The sequence below is a fragment of the Callionymus lyra genome, chromosome 4, assembly GCF_982586985.1.
Source record: "Callionymus lyra chromosome 4, fCalLyr1.hap1.1, whole genome shotgun sequence".
NCBI classification, from domain to species: domain Eukaryota; kingdom Metazoa; phylum Chordata; class Actinopteri; order Syngnathiformes; family Callionymidae; genus Callionymus; species Callionymus lyra.
Window position 1 is genome coordinate 16,955,684 of NC_141821.1, and position 19,690 is coordinate 16,975,373.

Consider the following 19,690-nt stretch of genomic DNA (forward strand, 5'->3'; position numbering starts at 1 on the left):
CTTGAAGGTGTCGGAGCAGACAGAGAGACTGGACTCTGAAATGTCCAGCTATAAAAAGATCTATTGAAAACCTTGAGAGATTCGCGAGGAAAGGCAGGAGTAATGCACTGAGAGCTGCAGCGGTTCGACAAAACCATATTATATAAACATGAAGATTTTCAAATTGAATACAGAAAGACACGAGTTCAGAGCTGTGAACGCAAAGGTTCATCCCTGGCCTTGGGTGGGTCACAGCTTACTGCCCTAAACACATGTGTGGCAGATGGTACGGAGAAGATGGCACACGGGATCAAGACGGCAATGATGTGAGCTTCTCCCACGCATACTTTCCCTCCAGGAATGTGAACGATGGCAGCTGAGCCCGGAGTTAAGGTGGAGACCTAGAGCATGATGATGTTAAAGATGCCGAACACACAGACTACATGTATTTATATTAGAGTTCACACTGAAAATACAAGGGTCATGCAGTCTGGCTTTTTAATCTTGACTCTGTGTGGCTTATATTATGACCTTACAAAGCTCAGTACAACATCTGAAGGATAACCAGGAGAAAAACAAGTCAAGAATCTCAATTTGTGCCAAAATAATAAATCAATTTCGTCCTTGGACATTATTATTTTCAAATTGGAAACTAGAAAAGCTAATACCAGAGTGACTCGGCAGGCTAGTCGGTTCAATCTACCAAAATATTTATTTTCTTTTTGTTGAATACTGTATGATGGGTGTACATTTATTTAATCTATTAAATTGGACACCCTTTTTTAGCATTTGAAATGCCATCGAAATCAATGAGCTTAATTGCAGTCGTCAGAGTTATTCAGAGTAAACTACAGCGGGCTATGAAAACAGTAGATTTGTTTAATCCGTAATAATATTGAAATAAAGGAATCCAAGTTTTGGAGGTTAAAATACAACCATATGCGGGATTCTATAAGAAGACGTAAGGTAGTAAAGATTAAATATAAGGGAAGGAGAGACGTAGCTATATATACTCTTTCAGATAAAAGTGGGTTTCTTTGCCAAAGCCAACATGTGGAATAAGAAACACATTAACTGGCGACTCACGTTGGATTTTATCAGTATTACAGGATATGTGACAACATTTAAACAGTCTTCTTCTATTAATTTAGCACCTGTTGCTTTTTTGTGTAAAACGCAGAGTTGGAATTTAATGCAATGTAATTATTTTGTGAGTCTTCAACGCACCAATGCAACCCAATTATGTGCATGAAAAATATTTTGTTTGCATTTGTAATGATAGTATGTGATGATAACGGAATTGTCATCGACATGACGTCAAGACAGGCTGTAAGGTTTGAGTTTACATCAAACAATTTCCATTAACAGTTTGAGTTGTTTTAGGGCTAAAACGCTAACTTGACCAACTGAATATTAGATCAGAGATTAAGAGGGGTTAACAAGGACTAAAATAGGGTGCACACTTACAGTGTAAGTCCGTGAAAAACCGATTGATTTGAAGACATCTGTGCGAGTTATTGTTAACTACCAGACCAATTCTCACCATGACGATCAACCGAACCAAATGTGTGACCCTTCAGACCTACTTTGTTCAAGTGTCAGTTTTCGGGGGCTGCTGATGCTGACCCTGCATTGTTAGGTACTCCCTTTGTGGCCACACTCCACACTGTACCGAGATGAGGCATAAAAAAAAAAAGACCTCCTCCAACAGTCGGTCATGCCCCAATGCTCCTGGCAACAACAGGTCCAGAGGACGCAGACCTGCATGGCCTACATCGGATGGACTCTCAGTTAGTAGCGGAGGCGCTAGCCCCCTGTCAGCTGTCCCACTCAGGACAGAGCTGACCCTTTATTAAGAGCTTTGAAGAGTGCTGAACAAAGACGCGTCCAATGTTTAGATGATAGAATGTAAGCAACTGCTTTTCTGCTTGGGCAACAGTAGACAAAGAGCCTCCGTTTGAATACATTGAGTAAGCGCGAGCGAGTGAGTGAGAAAGTGGGAGGGAGCTCCAGGAAAACACCATTAGAAAAGAGCTTTATTCACGGGTTTTCACCAACAATATCAAGGTAAACGAAAAGATGTCGGCAAAATAAAGGCAAAAAGAAGAATGAAAGTGACTCACACTGACTTTGTTCCAGTGGAGTTACAGTGCAAGAGAACATAGCCCTTGTCATGATGCTATCTGGCTAGAAGTGGCCATTATAATAATACATCATAAAGTCATAAACTGGAGCAATAAATGTTTTATTGGCAGTATAACTTTATTCATTTTGACTTTTCCAAATTTGTGTTTTTGAGTCATTTCTATGAAAGGGAGTTTTTGTTTTGTTTATTGGCAAGCGGTCTCCTAGAGAATGGACGCACAAATATTGATAAGCATTGTGTCGTTATTATGCTTCGGAGTTGTGGCAACGCAATAAGATGCTGACTTTGCGCTTTTCTAGGATATTTCAAGACGTTTTTCTCAAAGTTGAGTCGGTAGAAAAGTAGCCTGAAATAGGAATACAGCGGTACGGAGCAGGGAAAATTCACCTGAGATTCCTTGAAAAAAGTAGTTTAAAAGCATCAAGTATTAGTCGCCAATGACTGATGCTAAGACCTTAAATAAGTTAAATAAAGATACTTCTACAAGTCCAATAGACCAATATAAAGGTAAAACATTACTATAAACCCACTCAGCTTCATACTAGATGCAATAAGACGACAATTCTCAAAAGGTTGTTCCAAATTTAGGTGCATTTACATGCAGGGAAAGGAAAACATTTAAAAATATTACAATTTCCCCTCAAGTTAATGTAAAAAGGTGAATTCATGCAAGAAGTACTTGATCTTCAACAGTTTATATACCTCAACTTTGACATTATGATGGACAAATACAGTCAAAGTTGTGTCTCCAGTTATAGTTGAGTCCCTACTACTAACAATAGTTTTGAAGTGGGATTGTATGTGCGGTGTTAGCGAGACATTTACCTGGTCATGGCTGGCTTGTAGGGTGCTCCCAGTGCCGTGGAAAGTCATTTGCACCGGGGAGAGAGTCAGGTAGGTCACAAAATCTTTACCACTTTGTGCATCACTGTACTGCACCTAAAAAAAAAAACAACACAAAACAATAAATGAAAGTACCGAGCTTCATTGTAAGCATGGTTCCATGTTTGATGACTTAATAGGAAGGTATTAAATTGAACAAACACCAAAGATTAAACGGTTAATATGTATTTTTCCAAGGTATAAATGAAGATATATCCATTTATCTAATTTCAGCTGCACAAGGCACGACTCAGAAACGTCTGAGAGCTTCCCACATCAGCGTTCTTTGTATCCTCAAGTTGTTGGTCAAACACACATAATTCAAATACATCTAAGCGTCTACACGCAGACATTTTAAAGGCTTATATGATCTGTGACTGAGAGCTTCCAGAATGGCTCGAGTGTGCTTTTCAAAAGTGAATTATGCGAGGAGGAGCCAGATATAAGACAATATGCATACGAGTTACCATGGTAACCAACACACGTACATTAAAAAAACACATGTTGAGGCCCGACCAATCACCCTCTGAGCAGATCCTACCGAGGAGGATATGGGTCCGCGGTGATAAAGTGTGGAATGTTATCTGTTATGTGTAAGAATTATGAATGCAGTAAAGTGAGCTGTGCAGAAAGCATTCTCTGACAACTTAATCTCTAATAAATTTTCCAGGCTTCAGATGCTCTGAGAGGAGGAATGAGAGGAGGGGGAGTAGTTTAACTAAATACATCAGAGCGTTCTTGGCGTTTGAGTGCCGAAGAACACATTTTCTGGAGGATCTCACAAGTGCCGTTCCAGACCAGCGTGTGCATGAAGATGTTGCTTAGAAAAAAAAGGCAAGAGCCGGCGAACGCGAGTCTGTGATGTATGTCGCAATAACGCTCTCCGATCAGCAGGCACGCCACTGGCTCAATCAATTGTAAGCTGTCGGGCCTCCAGCTGAGGGTGAGGCCCGGAGATGGTGCTGAAGGAAACTTATGTGTGGTTTTAACTCTCTTTCCTTTACTTACAGGGAGATTTACGCCAGCTTCCATCACATACAGTGGGTCATCATTCTTGAGTTGTCCTAACTTCATTTGTAGGCGTCTTAGCTTCATGAAGGCTAAAATGTGCATCTACACTAAAATGTATCAATGAAAAGGCGAAAACATTGAAGAACTTGCGACAAAAGAGGTGATTTTTTAGCAGCAGACTCTGTCAAAAATCACAGTTTTACTCTTTACTTTACCCGACATAAAGGGATTCATAGATTATGCTTTAATTATATCCAGGAATTCTGTTCCACAGACACATACACAAGGATATTATTGACTTAGTCTTAGTTATATTTGTTAAAATAAGTTTGACATATTTGAGGTTAGTGTCAAACAAGCATGTTAAGGTTGAGCGTTCAGGCTTTTCAGAAAATACAAATTCATAATAGAGCTGTTCATTATACTGTATTAAATCTTTTTTTTTTGTATTTTCGCCTCGCCTGGAGTTATATTTGTATATACTGTATGTTTTCATTGCCTCACAACAAGAAGGTTGCAGGTTCAACTCCAGTTTAAAAATATGTATTTGTGGATCTTGTACTGCATTGGTTTCCTCTGAACCCTTTTTTTTACTCCCACATTCGGAATAAAGTGTTAACTAACCAATATATTCATTAAATGTTTTTGTTTCTATGCATCATATGTGAACCAGAGGAGGGAAGGTAAAGATTTATCGAGTCATTTTGTAATCAATCATCCAGAGCAATGATCATAAGTAGTGATCGGTGGATGAGGCCTCATGATACAGCATTGTAGTAAAGACACCGTATCATGATCCAGTGTCTTCAATTTGAAAGGCCAATAGATGGCGCTCCCAGATTAAAAATGATGCCACGTTTATTTCAATCCGTAGATCATGGCCAAACATTACGAAGCAGAGATTACAAGATGAAGACACTGTATCATGACACCTCATCAGCTGCTTCATGAAGCCTCATCAAACCCATCACTAACTATAGAGTAGGCAAAGGGAAGTGAAGAAGAAAGTGCAGGCAGGGTGGAACAGGTGGAGATGATGTGTGGGCTATACAGGGCATTAGCTAGATCTGTCATGGTGTTGGTTTGGAGAAGTTTAAAATAATAAAATAAGTCAAGCTAGACTTACACATGGACAGAAAACGATGTTGCCAAAAAACAATGACAGTTATTTGCATCAATTCTTCTATATTCAAAGGTTTACTTTTGCAGTTTCCACGATGTGACTGCGAACGATTGAGTTTTTACAGACTTAAATATGAAACACATCGCTGATGGAAACTGAAACATGTGATTCTCTTTCCTCGGATGCCAACTGACACACTGGTTAGACGACAACATAAACCAGCACCAGCTGCAAGCAGCCGGTAAAAAAGACAACGATTGTTTAAATGAGCGGGTTTGGCAGCTCCCCAATTATCACCTGGAGGTCTCTCTTGTGGTAAGAAAGAAAAAAAACATGATTATAGTTTGATAATCAAGCAGCAACACAGGGAAACAAAGTCATCATCACAGAGCGCCGCGGCATCATCCCGTCCCGAGATGATTGGCCGACGTGAAGCGTAATAATAACGAGTGTCTTAAAAACAAACCGTCTTTTCTTTCCGCACAGGCCCGTCTGCTCGGAGAGCATGTTTGTATGCATCTGTGAGCGTATGCATTCTAAACAGGCCTAACTAATTATCCCAGGTCCCAACTCGGGAAAACAGCCTCTAATCCACTTCCTTTAGAGACAAAGGAGCAGGAGAGTTACGCAAGGCCTGCAATTGATCGGTGGCACTAATGTGGAACGACCTTTGACATCTGTGCTCAAAAGCTCGATGGCTCTTCTTCAAATGATTCTCTTCATCTGAACAAACATGAACATGCACAAACTAAAAAGCAATCAGAGCATCAGAATATAAATGCTCGCTACGAAGAGTAGATGCTGTTTTGCATCTGGTTGATCAGTTTTCTGTTTCTGAAAACACCGTCGGCTGCAGAAAAGAGCAAACTGGTCACTTTTCCTGTAGACTGATGTAAGATCATGGGTTTTACATTTTACTACTAGTTTTTTCATACACATACTGAGAATACAAACATTTTTTTAATATAAAAACGTGTAATAAAACCTCATTATTTGCATTAATGAGTACAGTTTCAGGGCAGTGGGGTTTTGTTTTGAGGATCCAATGCACACCAACTTTGAAAAAAAAAGGAAATAGAAAAATGGATTAAAAAATAAAGAGTGAATGTTTAAGATTTTGGGAGAGATAAAATGATCAATCATTTTGTGACTGTTGCTGTGCATAGTTACTGCTATAAACTGACATCGGCGAGCACAACAGTGCTGCAAAGAAATCCACTTTTAAATTCTAGGAGAGAGAAAAAAAATGTATAAAAAAATCAGTTAAACCAATTGTAACCTTCATTTATTTTTTTACCTAAAAAAAACAAGACCAATACTGGGTGTAACTTAAACATAAAGAATCATCCTTATATTGTGCTCACTTGACACAAAGTGGGAACATTTAAAACAATTAAATAACTTTATTTTCTAAGGTTTTATATGATATCATCTGACTTAAGCAGCAAACTTTGGGAAAGGGAAAATAAAATGAAAACATTTGGAATTTGTTGGGTGAAATTATCTAATAACCAGAAAAAATGTATGGAAAAAAACCAGAACATTAAAAAAACAGAAATTAAGAATTGAACTAATGGTTTCCTGATATAAGGTGTGACTAGATAAACATCAATCAACACGCAGAGAAATCTAAGAAAATTGGAGTCGGTTTTGACATAATATTCCAGTGTTGTTTCTTGTTTCATATAATATTTCATGTCAAATTTACATTTTAACTAATTTTTAAAATCTGTATAATGGGTTTGAGGTAGTGTGACATCATTCAGTTAATGTGATTTTTTGTATGTTTGTTCTTTTCACTAATAAGTTTTCACTGATGCTTGACTGCTGCTCCAATTTTGCACCGAGAATTCAAATGTCTTTATTTATTTAGTTTATTTCTTTGACAAAATACAATAATCTGACTAAAGGGTAGTTCATTAAAACAGCTTCTTTGTAAAAGTTATCTATTGCAGGTTTGATTCTCACTTTTTTAAAGAAATTAAAATCTCCGTGACCCAACAAGTTCAAAACTAAAATAGTTTTCAAAATAAAACAATTTGTTTTCTAATATAAACGGATACTGTAACTAACTTGTATAATTTCACATTTTTATATCAAAATGTGGATTTCTTTTTTATTTTACCCAAATTGTATTAACCCTTGTGTTGTCTATGACTTAAGGTGACCACAAGGAGTGAGTCATATGCAGTGGTGGAGGTCGTTCAGCTAGACCCAGAGACAACACAAGGGATACCACAAACACATTTGCTTTCTGTCCTTCGGGTCACCTTGACCCTGAGACAACACAAGGGTTCAGAATAATACTAAAGATGCCAACGTTTAGCTCAAATATTACATAAAGAAATGTCTTTAATTTTCTATTTTTGTCTTGACGTTCATTTTTTAAAGTAAACAGTTTCACAGATAATCATCCTCAAGCAACACTAAAGCTACTGAGGATAAGAAGAAAAAAAATGGAATTTTGTTTTTAAGTTAATCTATAGAGAAGATTCTGATAAACCAAAGTGAAAACTTTGATATATTACCTTGTTTGTTGAACAATGTTTGAACAGATCAATCAACAGAAAAACCTGCGGAACCACGATTTTTCCAACAAAATTAAGATCAACTTACATCACATTTTCAGCCATTTCAGATAAATACGCCAGTGAAAGTATGTTTAACCCCATTATCGATCCAACACTGTTGCTGGTCCACTTCTTCTCTGTTCAAAGACCTCTGGTACTTGTCATTGCACAGTCTACACCGTCTACAGGTCTTTCAAAAAGCAAGTATTAACAACAAAAATATGTGCCGTCTGACAAAAAGACTATCGTCATCATAGAGCTTTTTTAATTTCCACATCTCATTCTCGGAGTCGGATTAAAAAGTTTCAAACCGGGAGGATTGTGGTGCAGAAACATGATTATTTGGACAAATGCGAGAGCACCACCACACACACTGAAGGCCACCATGCAAGCAGGATGGCTGTACAACCCCGCACACCCAAAGGCATTTATTTTGATTTATACAGCCGGGGAAAAAAAAAACTTGTTTTCAAAGATTGCTGTTCACACAAATATGCTACAGAGCACAGCTGGAAGCCATCAGCCACACTGGGGAAAACGTGGTATTAGTCTTACCGAAATGTATTTGCTGATGCAAATCCTTAAATAAACAGAGAGTTAAGAATTAAAATGATGACAAGAATTTGGACCAGATGAAGTCTTTGATGTTAATGCAGACAGCTGAGACTCGGGATGAGGAAGGGAGGAGAGAATGAAAAAAGGTGGAAAAAAAAAAGAATAAAAACAGGGAGGGTTGAAACTGCCACTCAGAGCAGATTCGGCTTACAAGTGTTTTTTTTTTTCCGACTCACAGCCGAAGAAGGAAGCAGACGGACCGACGAACAGACGGGGAGAAAGTGTGAGAAATCCTGGATCGCCGCTGATATCAACACCTGCCACCCGCCAAGGATGGTGTTTTTATGAACATGGGATTTTAAACTTATTCCAGTTCTCAGACTTCCTTCATCCCTCAATATGTTTCCCTGAGATAGATTGCAATAACCAGATAACATCGAACTGAAGATTACAATCTCCTCGTCGTTATTGCGCACAGATTTCGCAGGTGGACAGAACTGATGGACTTGATAAATCAACATGGGAACACTACAGTAGAGAGGGGCTGTATATTGCTGCCAAAAGAACATTTATCTTTTAAGTTTCCAATTTCCTGAGCCTTTAAAAGTAAAGAGAAAAAAAAACAAAAAACATACCAGTTATTATCCAAGATTTTCAGAAAAAAAAGTGAAGGCATTATTAAATATGTAATAAACAAACTTGATAAATGGTTTTGTTATATTTTCCCTAATAAAACTCATAATGAGAGGAATGGGTGTTTTTTTTTTGGTGAAAAGGTGTTACTGTTAAGACACGTGCCAGATGCTTAGAGATCTGGATTACTCTCCAAAACAGAAATAATGAGGCAATTACTTCATATTTTCCCCATGAATATCCTCTTTCCATAACTAGTGTGCAGCGTTAGGTAGCTATCAAACGTGGTTATCAATGTTCATTGTTTAAGTGATAGTTCACCCAACTTTTTAGAGGTATAGGCAAAAATGTTTGTTCATTTTAATGTAACAACTGGAGCTCAGGTATCTTCGTCTTCATCTTTGTCCAAAAATAAACTTACAAACATCCAAATACCTCAGTGGTGCTTGTTTGTAACGTCCATCTTGTATTGAAAAACCGGAAAAACTAGTAAATATTTTGAGCTTGTTTGTGGCAGGAGTTTAAATGATAACAAGCGATAAAGCGGTAAATATTACTAGCACTTCTAGAGCGCCTACAGTCTGATGTTTACAATAATTTTTTTTCCAGAATTATTCATATCCCTGAGGCTTTAATACAAGATGGACGTTATAGACGAGCAACACAGAGGTATTTGGATGTTTTTAAGTGTTTTTTTTTACGACAAAGATAAAGACGAAGACCACCGAGTATCAGTCACTCCAATAAATGGAACATACATTTTTGTCTACAACTCCAAAAATGAAGAGATTACTCTGAAAATAATCCCAACCCTTAGTCAACATGAGGGTGAGCAGAAAATGAGTGAAGTTTGACTTTTTAAACTTTAAACCATCACTTTAATATGCACGACTTTCCAACAATAAGGAGAAACCTCAACTTCATTATTTCATTAAATGCGATTATATATTTGCTAACATAGTGAGCGACTGGCATCCGTCAAAAGCGTCACGTTGACGGCAGCTAACTGGAGGAAACAGACTCAAACATGACAATTGTAGAACGAGAGGAAGAGGCTGGATCTGTTGTGTTACTCTTGCAGGGGGACCTCGTCCCCGATCCATGTGTTGTCTATTACCTCCTGCTCTTTTGTTTCTGCCCTACTTCCAGCGCACACACACCCCGTGCCAAAAACAAGCCAGCCAAATTAATAGGAAATACACACACACATACAAACACACCGGAGTGGGTGCCAGCATCTTTGCTCCCAGCTGGCGTGAGGACAACATCCAGTCAGAGCTTCCACCAGAGGCCATTTTCCAATCAAATCAAAAAGAGGGGCTTAGCAGGTAGGCCTGGGCTTTCGGTCTGTGGAGCTGCGTGGATGAAACGGACATTATGAGAATGTCCTCGGTGCTTCGGAGTCGTAATCCGACGGCGTTCTCAAAACAAAGTCACTCATGAGACCATGACTGAGTCATCAAATGACCACAAACATCTCTTGGTAGGTGTGAGCGATGAGGCGAGTGCAGCCAAGAGGAAGTTGTCATAAAACAAAGTGGTGCCTCGCATGTTAGGCGAAGAGTAAAAAGGGGGAAAATCTGCTGTGATTTATCCCACCAAAACATATAAGCCTTAAAAGGACTCCCCGAGAAGGCTGTGTAAAACAACCCGGGGTTCTCTTGAAGACCACATGATGTCAAACATCCCCTCAATGAAACACACATTGCCAGCATGTCTCATGTAAAGCCTTGATTCATTACGTGTTACATCAACAGAGGAAGGCTACACTGCATGTATCAATAGAATGTGGCAATGATTTGAGCATTTATTGGAGAATGATAACAAGGATTGTTTATTAAACACGTTGATGCCAACTCTTCTATTCCTCTAAACAGAACCTGGTGGTTGTGTGTGTGTGTGTGTGTGTTAGGGCTCGGTCGATCCGTGCTGCTCTCTCAGGTTATACAAACAGGAAGCCTCAAAGCAACAACAAAGGCATTTTAAAAGACGCCTCAGATGGTTAAGATCAAATGTTTTCTTCAAAAACTGATTGAACAAAAGCAGCTTAAATTCTGGTATCTGCAGCAGGATATGCAGGGATTGGAGATATATCAGTCCCTGATAAGTACAGGCGAAGCTTTACTTCAGAAACGTCGGAAGCATCCGTGGGATTACGCTCTCAATTCATAGTTTGTCGACGATGATATGAGCACGTCCTGTGTTTAAATCTCTAGCCACACCTACAAATGCACTCCACACCAAACAAGGCACTTTAGATGCCGCCTGGGTTCAATGACTGTGATTCAGGATAAATTATCATTATTTACATATTATAATCACTATTATTTATCATAATTATTCATTATCTTGGGGAAATCATCTGTATTTCTTATTGTATTAGAAAAGCATTATTAAAACAGCCCTGAGTTACCAATGACACTAGATGATAAAAAATACATTAATTAAATGTATAACTGAATTTTTATGCTATAAAAACAACATTTGAAATCTGTGTTAAATGAACGTTGAGGCCAAAAAACTGTGGTTACGATAAAATTTGTTGATGGAATAATGAACTTCATTCATTTTAAACCGAAACCAGTGTACACCGTTTCATGCATTTAAAGACTCATACCCCTGCTTTTATTTAGAAATCAAAACTCCTGTCTATGACTATGTTATATCCTGAGGTACTTTGTCTTACCTGGAAGCCTTGGATGTGAGCAAGGTATTCCAGCTGCTGGGCAGGTTGCACTGTGGTGCTTTTTCCCTTTACAGGTAAAGTTGCATCAGCCGTGGGCGACTGTCCATTTAGCAGCAGGTCTCTGGCCATGGTGGCGGTGGGAGTGGGTGACGATGAGCCGCTGTAATATGGAGTGTGTCCCGGGGGCAGCGGAGCAGAGCAGGAGCCCGCATCTTTGGAAGTGATGTAGTTGGATGAGCTACTGCCGGTCGCCGTCGTGCCACCTCCCTGTTTTCTACTGGCCTCCATCTCCTGGTACACATCTGGGCTGAGGTGCAGCAGACCTTTAGGGCCTGCGAAGATGGGAAGAAAACAGCCATTAGATGTATAGCAATGTAAGGGAAAAAGGAGTGGGTTGAGGTGGGGCTCTGGTATTGAGAACGTTCTAGGGTGTGTGCTGCATCCACGTCCATGGACATAGATGGCAGATTCATGTGGTTTGGCACTTTCTCAGCTCCATCAAAGACTTCCACTGGGCCTTCTTTTTTTTTCTCTTATTCACAGTGAAACACAAACACAGAGACAAATGGAGCGTCGACCAATATCAACACAAGAGCCGTGATTTCATCACTGATGGGAAACAGCAGCGTCAGAGAGCTGGAATCCTGGTTCACTTCAAACATCTCTTGGAAAACAGCTCAAGCGAAGCAGGAGGATGTTTCTGCATCCGATTAGAGTTCTTGTGAGGAAATTCTGGAATTTATTCGAATATTTTTAAGAGGAGTATCGTGGCCAATTTACTTTTTTTTTATTTTAAATTTGGAGTGGATTGTAAAAGTGTCTGCAGTACTAGAGAACTGAGGGTTATTAGGAAAGCTCAAATATTTAGCAGAATTGACAGCAGGGGAGCCGTGAGCCACGTCACACCATAGACAAGGTTAGGATGAGTGAGTTTCAAAACCATGAATAGCTTCCAAAGCCCAGTCAGGGTAGCCAGAGGGAAGATGACCAGCTGCATTTGTGTCTACACCACGTCTGGGAGCTTGTTTGTGTGAGTGCAGCAGCTGTGAGAAAGTGTTGGAATAAATACATTATTGACAGGCTGCTTCCTGTTTGATAAACACTGAGACACACACTCACCTCAAAACAAAACTCTTTTTTTTCTTTTACAATATTAAAAACCATTGCACTAAAAATGGACCAATTTCTGCATTATAATGTACAACTTTATTAAAAGACCATGTTCAGAAATCGTTAAAAGACGCTAAAAATACATTTTCTAATAACCATTATAAGAATTATACGAATTTCTACCACAAGTAAATATGTGGAACTCACCAACAGCTGAATTTAAGAAACCCAACTAGAGTGTGGGTGTAAAAAAAAAAAAATGTGACAAAGAAAACTTACAATTCACTGTGAATATATGAATATATTTTTTCACATTGATAGCAAAGAAATAAACTTCTGATTTTAACTTGTGATCTTCACTTGTCGAAGCGTCGAAGAGAATCGTAATAGTTTTACTCTGCAAACTGCGCACAATAATAAACAAAATGAGAAAAGAAAACAGCACTCAACAGGCCCAATGAGACACATCCATCAACACTTAAGGAAAAACCTAAAAGATCAACTTAAAGTCACAAAAACAATCTCCTTATGAAAGAAATCTTAAAACAACAAAAGCTGTTCTTTTAATCTGCTCCATTTAAATCTCTCCCTTATGTTTGATATACTGTTACTTATTTTGTGTCAGGTACTGTAGATAATAATGGAACTTCCTGTTTACGAATGGGATGATATTAATTAAATAAATAGTAATTATTAAATATATAAATAAAGGATTAGTCTCGACTGACTTGTTATTAAGAAATAACAAAGACTCGAGTAACTGCATTGTTTTCAAAAAAGGTTGTAGGTTGTTGTTGTTTAGAATCATCACCAGCTCTATACTCCATCAAAAATGCCAGAAAATGTCAACTTTTCTGCTAACTCTCTATCCTAACTCTTTGTCGATTTTACGATTTAAAAAAAAAAAAAAGAAGAACCTATACGCTGATAGGATCCTTATGTAGCAAAATAAATAAATACAAGGTGATCGCCAACATGACATCAGCTGTGCGTGGACTATAATGGGTTGGGGAGCCGAGAGGGCTGTGAATGTAATCCATGCGAGTCTGTGTGTTAGTTTGCCAAAGTGGGTGTGAATGTGAGGATGTTTGCATGTGACTGAGTACTTGAAGCTGGTGTCAGATGCTGTAAGAGGCGAGCAGAGCGTGAGAGCAAAAAGAGCTAAAAGCTGCACAAGTGAAGAGGAGTCATAATGGAGAGGATCTGTGTGCAGGGCAGACACACACACACACACACACACACACACACGGTTTAATTAAATCAAGTTTGAGATTAAAGAGTTGAAAAGTAAGCAACAGTGTTTGTGGTGTTTATTGCAAAGCATTTTAAAGGGGGACCCACCCATGGTCTGCGTCCAGTGGGCCAGGGGAGTTTTGGAGGGAAGCCAGAACCAAGCATGAGACTGATCGAAAACAGATAGGGCCAGAGCCCACCGCTATAAATCACCACAGTGGAGCAGGACCTTCACATAGTTCACAAATGCGCACAATGCACGGACACGCAAGCATGCACAAGCACACACATATGCACAGCAGGAAATGAAATGTGGCAACTCCAGTGAAAAGCCTGGCTGCGGTACCCATGGGAATAGAGGAAAGAAAAATAACTTCTTGATTTCTTTCTCTTTACCATTCCTGTCTTTAGGACAATTTATTTCTTGAAGAGAGTGTGTCCTGAATATGCAAGAGGAAGAGGAAACGAGGAAAACTACGTTTGTAAATTGGCTTGGATGCTAAAGAAAATTCAACTTGGCACAAGTCCTGCTTCAAGAAGCGACGCCTCAATGAAAACTGAGGATTAAAAGCTGTTATATTTGAATATGTTTTAATGACTGGAGAGAAAGAAACTCTCGTGGTACATATTCGCATACGAGACTATAGTTGTCTGAGGTTCTGAGTCGTCCTTGTAAAAAAAGAGTTTTCAAAGGAAGAAGCAGATTATATAAAAGAAGTGGAGAATTAATCAGCGCCCATGGAAGACTCCATAAAACACAGACGGATCAGAATAACTAAGTCCTGAAAGGTCATAAGTAAAAACATGTGCAAGGCTAAAATACATGTAATTTCCAATTAGTACAAACGCGTAACTCTGTGCTGAAATAAGAACTTCTCAGAAGGCTGTGTTCTAGGATCATTAGTTAACATAGGGAGCATTCACAATATAACAGTTTAAAGAGCTGTAATTCTATTGAGATTCGCTCATTTGAATCTGATAAGTCCACGTGTTTGTTTCCAACATGAAAAAATAGAGTTTATCTCCCATATACTTATATCCACAACAGTGACGGTGTTTATTTATGGTGAGAAGAGCAAAAGACTTTTGGGCTCAAGGCGCGCCTCCGAGGCATCGCAAGGAATACGATGCAGATTCAGTGCATGTGGATCCTGTTATGCAAAACCTAGTATTGAGACATTTGTTTTCTGTAAAACACTTCAAAACTTTGCTCTTCAGTAAAACAAAATGAGATGGAATGACTTGCAAAACTGCCATTATATAGGGTGAGGTTAAAAATAAAGGCATTTCTGTTTTAAGGTGGAACTAGAAACCTGATAACAGAATCAAGCTACAACAATGATGATGATGATGATAATGAGGAAGAAAGGGGAAATTAAAACATTGGACATGACTGAAGTGACCCAAGTCGAAATTCTTTGATTTTAGGGTCAATGCATTTTAATGAAACCAGCCAGACAGAGAGAAACCAACATTGCAGGACAAGTAGACGAAATTAAACCAAGAAAAGGGGAAAAAAACAGTGTATTCCAGTGAATTTTACACCAACTGAAGGCAACACTGGGATGAGAGGATCTGATTCTATCACTCTGAAATATATTCCAAAAAGATGAGTCAACTTTTAAGCAGTTGTTGTGTTTTCTGTCTGGACCAGCCCTTTATTTTGTTTTAGAAAATGCCATTAGGTCAAATAATAACAGCTGATTTGACATTTCAAAGAACGCTGGATTCAACTATTCAAAAGTTCCGATCGCATCGACCCAAATGATTCCATTCAGTGCCAGTCATCGAATATTGACACAAAATGTAAAGGAAGTCACATCTGTTGTTCAATACTGGATCGTTAGGTTAGGTGCAACAACATACATTGTAAAAATACCTTTCATTTTAACTGAACGTTTTCTATGATAGCATATCATGGCGTCATCAAACGTTAAGGGGGAACTGATGAAAGATCCGTTGGCTATTTTATTAACACAAACTCAAGTCAAACAAATGCCAGTGTCAATGGAACAGGGACACCATCACATCAAGTGAGGTTTCAAACCATCAGAAATGTTTAAAATATGTGTAAAGGTGATGTAGATGTTCTTCAAAACAGTCTGAGCAAGAAGTATTCTGAGTTCAAATGTCTAACCTCCTCTCCTCTTAGAGTTTTACTTGAAACCACACCATTTTAATGGGCTTTTTTTTTAAATAATCTTTTCAGTACTGTATGTTCCACAGGTGAGGAAAAGGTTTTTGTGTAAAAGAATTTCATTTATTGACATCAAGCGAGTTGTGAAGTGGATTCTATGCAATATAGTAAAGTAGTTAGGGAAACAGACTGAACTAAGTAAAGCATCAAATTTAGGACATTTTTAGATGCTTTGGTCAAACATTTAATTTAAAATGTGTTATTTAATGTTATGTAGATTTTCATCTAATTTGATCATATTGTTTTTATTAATCTGTTCCAACTATTTAAACACTTATATAAGTTACAACATTTTTCGTGATGATCTTCATTCCTATTCCTGAACAAAGAGCCACTGCTCAGACTGAACTCATAAAACTTGGACGCTAACACACACATCAAGTTACGACACTGAACCCAACCGCAAGTCAGGGTTGTGTAAGTGTAACTTCGGTAAACGTGGCTGTATCTTTGATGAGCCTTTTTACGTTAATCCTGACTGAAAGACTATGATTTTTTTTTTTTTTTTTTGCACAGGAAGGCCACGTCGGGGAGGAGGAGGTGGGGGGGCGGGGGACTCCCCGGTGGGCCTCAGTGTGCCGGCTCTGTAAGCCTTCGTGAATGAGCCTCAATTCGCAGGCTCCCCACGAGGACGCACGGCCAATTAAGCTGACAGTCAGAAGCCCATTGACCAGTCTCAGAGATTAAACGGCAGGCCTTCTCGGCAGCTTAAACCACCTGCAGATGGAGGGAGTGATGAAGAGAACCAGAGGAGGAGGAGAAGGAAATAGAAAGAGACGTGCGGATACTCACTGTTACTTGTTGCTTCGGTAAAAGACGCCTTTTGTCCGTTCCAGCCTTTGTTGTCCATCTGTGGAGAAACAGAGAACGTTGGAGAGGGAGGGCGACGCTAAGAGAGATGTAGATTCTTCAACAGACAGCTTTTCCACGCATGTCAGACAAGTTCCTTCCTTCTGTTTGGACCACAAAAAGACAAGTGCTCACAGGAGGGGTTGCTTAAGGAATCTGGTGTCTAAGCAGGCCCGCTACTTAATGAAGGAGCTTGTCAATGACTCGTAACTTTAAACGACTCTTTGAATGAGTTCTGTCCTGGTTTGAGAAAATGCACACGTTTAACAAACCCCAAGAAATCCCACTTAAGCATAGATCCGCCGCAATCCCATGGTCGGAGAATGGACAGAAAAGGAGGCATTAGTGGCACTCGGTGTGAAGAGAGGGATCTAAAGAGTGGGAACTATTGAACGAGGCAAACACTTTGTAGCGATTCACAGAGATAGAGGTTGTCTGAGGAGAAGAGAGAGAGAGGTAGGCAGTCAACATGGCCTTGAAAAGAAAGTTTGTTTACAGTCAAAGTGTTGCCAGAAGATCACCTACAGTGTTGTCTTCTCTTCTATTGGATTAACAACACACGTACTAAGACATTTTCAAAGTATTGATCAGAATTAAGTCAAGTATTTCATACATTTTCACTGGGGCAAAAAGGAATTTTCCCCCCTTAAAAAAAAGAGATTTTCTTACTCAATGCTTTCAGTAATGAAAGCAGGCGTTAACCCAAAACCTCAAGATATATAAACGCATTCATCCTTTCTTCAATACGGACCACTCGTTCTATCTTTGCAGAAAAGTAGCTCCAAAGCATAATTTTTTCGCTCACACGCGTCAATGTAAAAATATTTTGACGACGGATGAAAACTGTTTTACAATTTTGTTGCTATAGTTGAAAATGTCTTATTGTAGCTGAGAATTCTACGATTTATACACAAAAAAATGTGTATGACTTGTAGGATGGTTGAATTTTTTTTTAATAAAACTCACAGTTTATGTTTGATTCCAAGTGCAGGAAGTTAGGAGCTCATTTTTGCCTTGAGACAACACAATTCTTCAATCAAGGAAGTTGTTAAGATACGTTAATCAAACAATAATCTACAAATAAAATAGTTTCTTGAGGACTTAAGTAGTAGTGACTTGTTTGAACGTTAAAAATAACTTGACATATACATATTAAAACCAAGCTATTGAAACAAAGCACATCATTCAAGGAGCGTTTCTTCGTCAACATTTATCGCGCAAGGAAAACTAGACAATGTAAACGGTTGTCATGTGACAAGAAGAAGAAAACGAACCAATTCAGAGGAAAGCTTTTGGAAAACTCAAGACATTCCATGATTTAAATGACATTTCAAAATATTTTATTCATTTTTAGACCATAGAGCTCCTGACGACTTATAAGGGTTTGAGGTTGTAATTCATGTAAATTAAAATCTAATTGTCTCAAGGCGAAGTACAGTATTTTTGAATCAAGTAACAATAAAACAAAAAATTGGGAGTTGTTAAATGGGTTTGGTTAACAAGAAACAATACAATACCAATGACTACAATTTCATCAGTTTTCTTTAACAAGACTTGCACTCAAGTTTGACTAGACCAGGAAATGGTATGGGCTAAAATGACTACAAATTAAAATGAGTTAAAGAAAAGTAGACTGGAAATAAAAGGCAGCATCAGAGAGTTCGAAGAAATACATGAGCAACATGGACACATCTTGTAACTATTTCCACCCACAGAAGAAGCAAAAGGGTTGGGATTTACTGATGAACCAAAGCCCCGTCATTCAGATAAGAGCAGCAAGTCATCTTTTAGCCGTGCAATGTGTTCGCTGGAAAATATGCAGAAGAACATATCAAACTAATGAGACACCAGGGGGATGATGAACGCTCTCCAGCGAGCCCAGTTATGTAACGTCATCTCTATCTAGCTCTGCTCGCTCGAGCTTGAAAATCGTTGAAGTGTAAAGAAAAACGATGGTCAATCAATGATTGCTTGCAGAAAACAATGGGGTCAGATATAGGGATGACATTACTAGACTAGCACAGGAGCACTAAGATTCACCTGTGCATGAGTATTTTTTTTGCTCATGCCACGCTGGTCTCAGAGCCTCAGGGAAGATGATGCCGGTCGATAGGTGCATCGACCGGCATCATCTTCCCTGAGGCTCTGCGACCAGTGTGGTCAGAATAGCAATACACAGTTAACTAGTCGCACCAAGACAAAAAAGGACTTTTACGCCATTAAAAATAAGTCTTTGGCATCGTCAGGAACTGGTGATTGAATTTTTTCAAACAAATCCCTGCTTGACATGACTGTCAATTCAGAAAATATAAGCCCTAAACAAAATGCCTGTGTTTTCATTAGCCAATCATAATTCAGACAAAAAAAACCCTCTGCCTTTTGGACATAGTCTGGCGAAACCAAAAGACTTAATTTCTAATACGGCCGCGACCGCAGATTGGCTTTCAAACCGTTGCTAAGTCACGGTCACTTTCTTCCCACATCAAACAGACTTTTAAGCTTCTACTAATGACAATATAATTTGTTTACAAAATAGTTCATGTTTGTCGTCATGAATTCCTTCTCGTGTTCTTTGCTCTTTAATCTTTGGGATTTATGTCAATACAGAGTTGAATTGACACGCTGACATCACACGGTCTTGGCAGATCCAGATTTAACAATCCAAACATGTTGATCCTTGTTTTTGAATTGTCTTTTGAAATCCAGTCAAGTTGAC

At 38.8% G+C, this 19,690-nt stretch overlaps 1 protein-coding gene across 2 annotated transcripts in view; it reads right to left on the reverse strand.

Annotated features, from left to right (window-relative positions):
* Positions 1-19,690, reverse strand: part of stau2 (staufen double-stranded RNA binding protein 2) — a 71,037-nt gene that overhangs the window by 22,642 nt on the left and 28,705 nt on the right. For both annotated transcript variants that reach the window (XM_087788979.1, XM_087788978.1), the window contains exons 11-13: positions 16,918-16,975; positions 11,586-11,917; positions 2,951-3,064 (exon numbers count right to left, since the gene is read on the reverse strand). In XM_087788979.1, the coding sequence (XP_087645105.1) occupies positions 2,951-3,064; positions 11,586-11,917; positions 16,918-16,975 (504 nt within the window). The remainder of the gene's footprint in view (positions 1-2,950; positions 3,065-11,585; positions 11,918-16,917; positions 16,976-19,690) is intronic.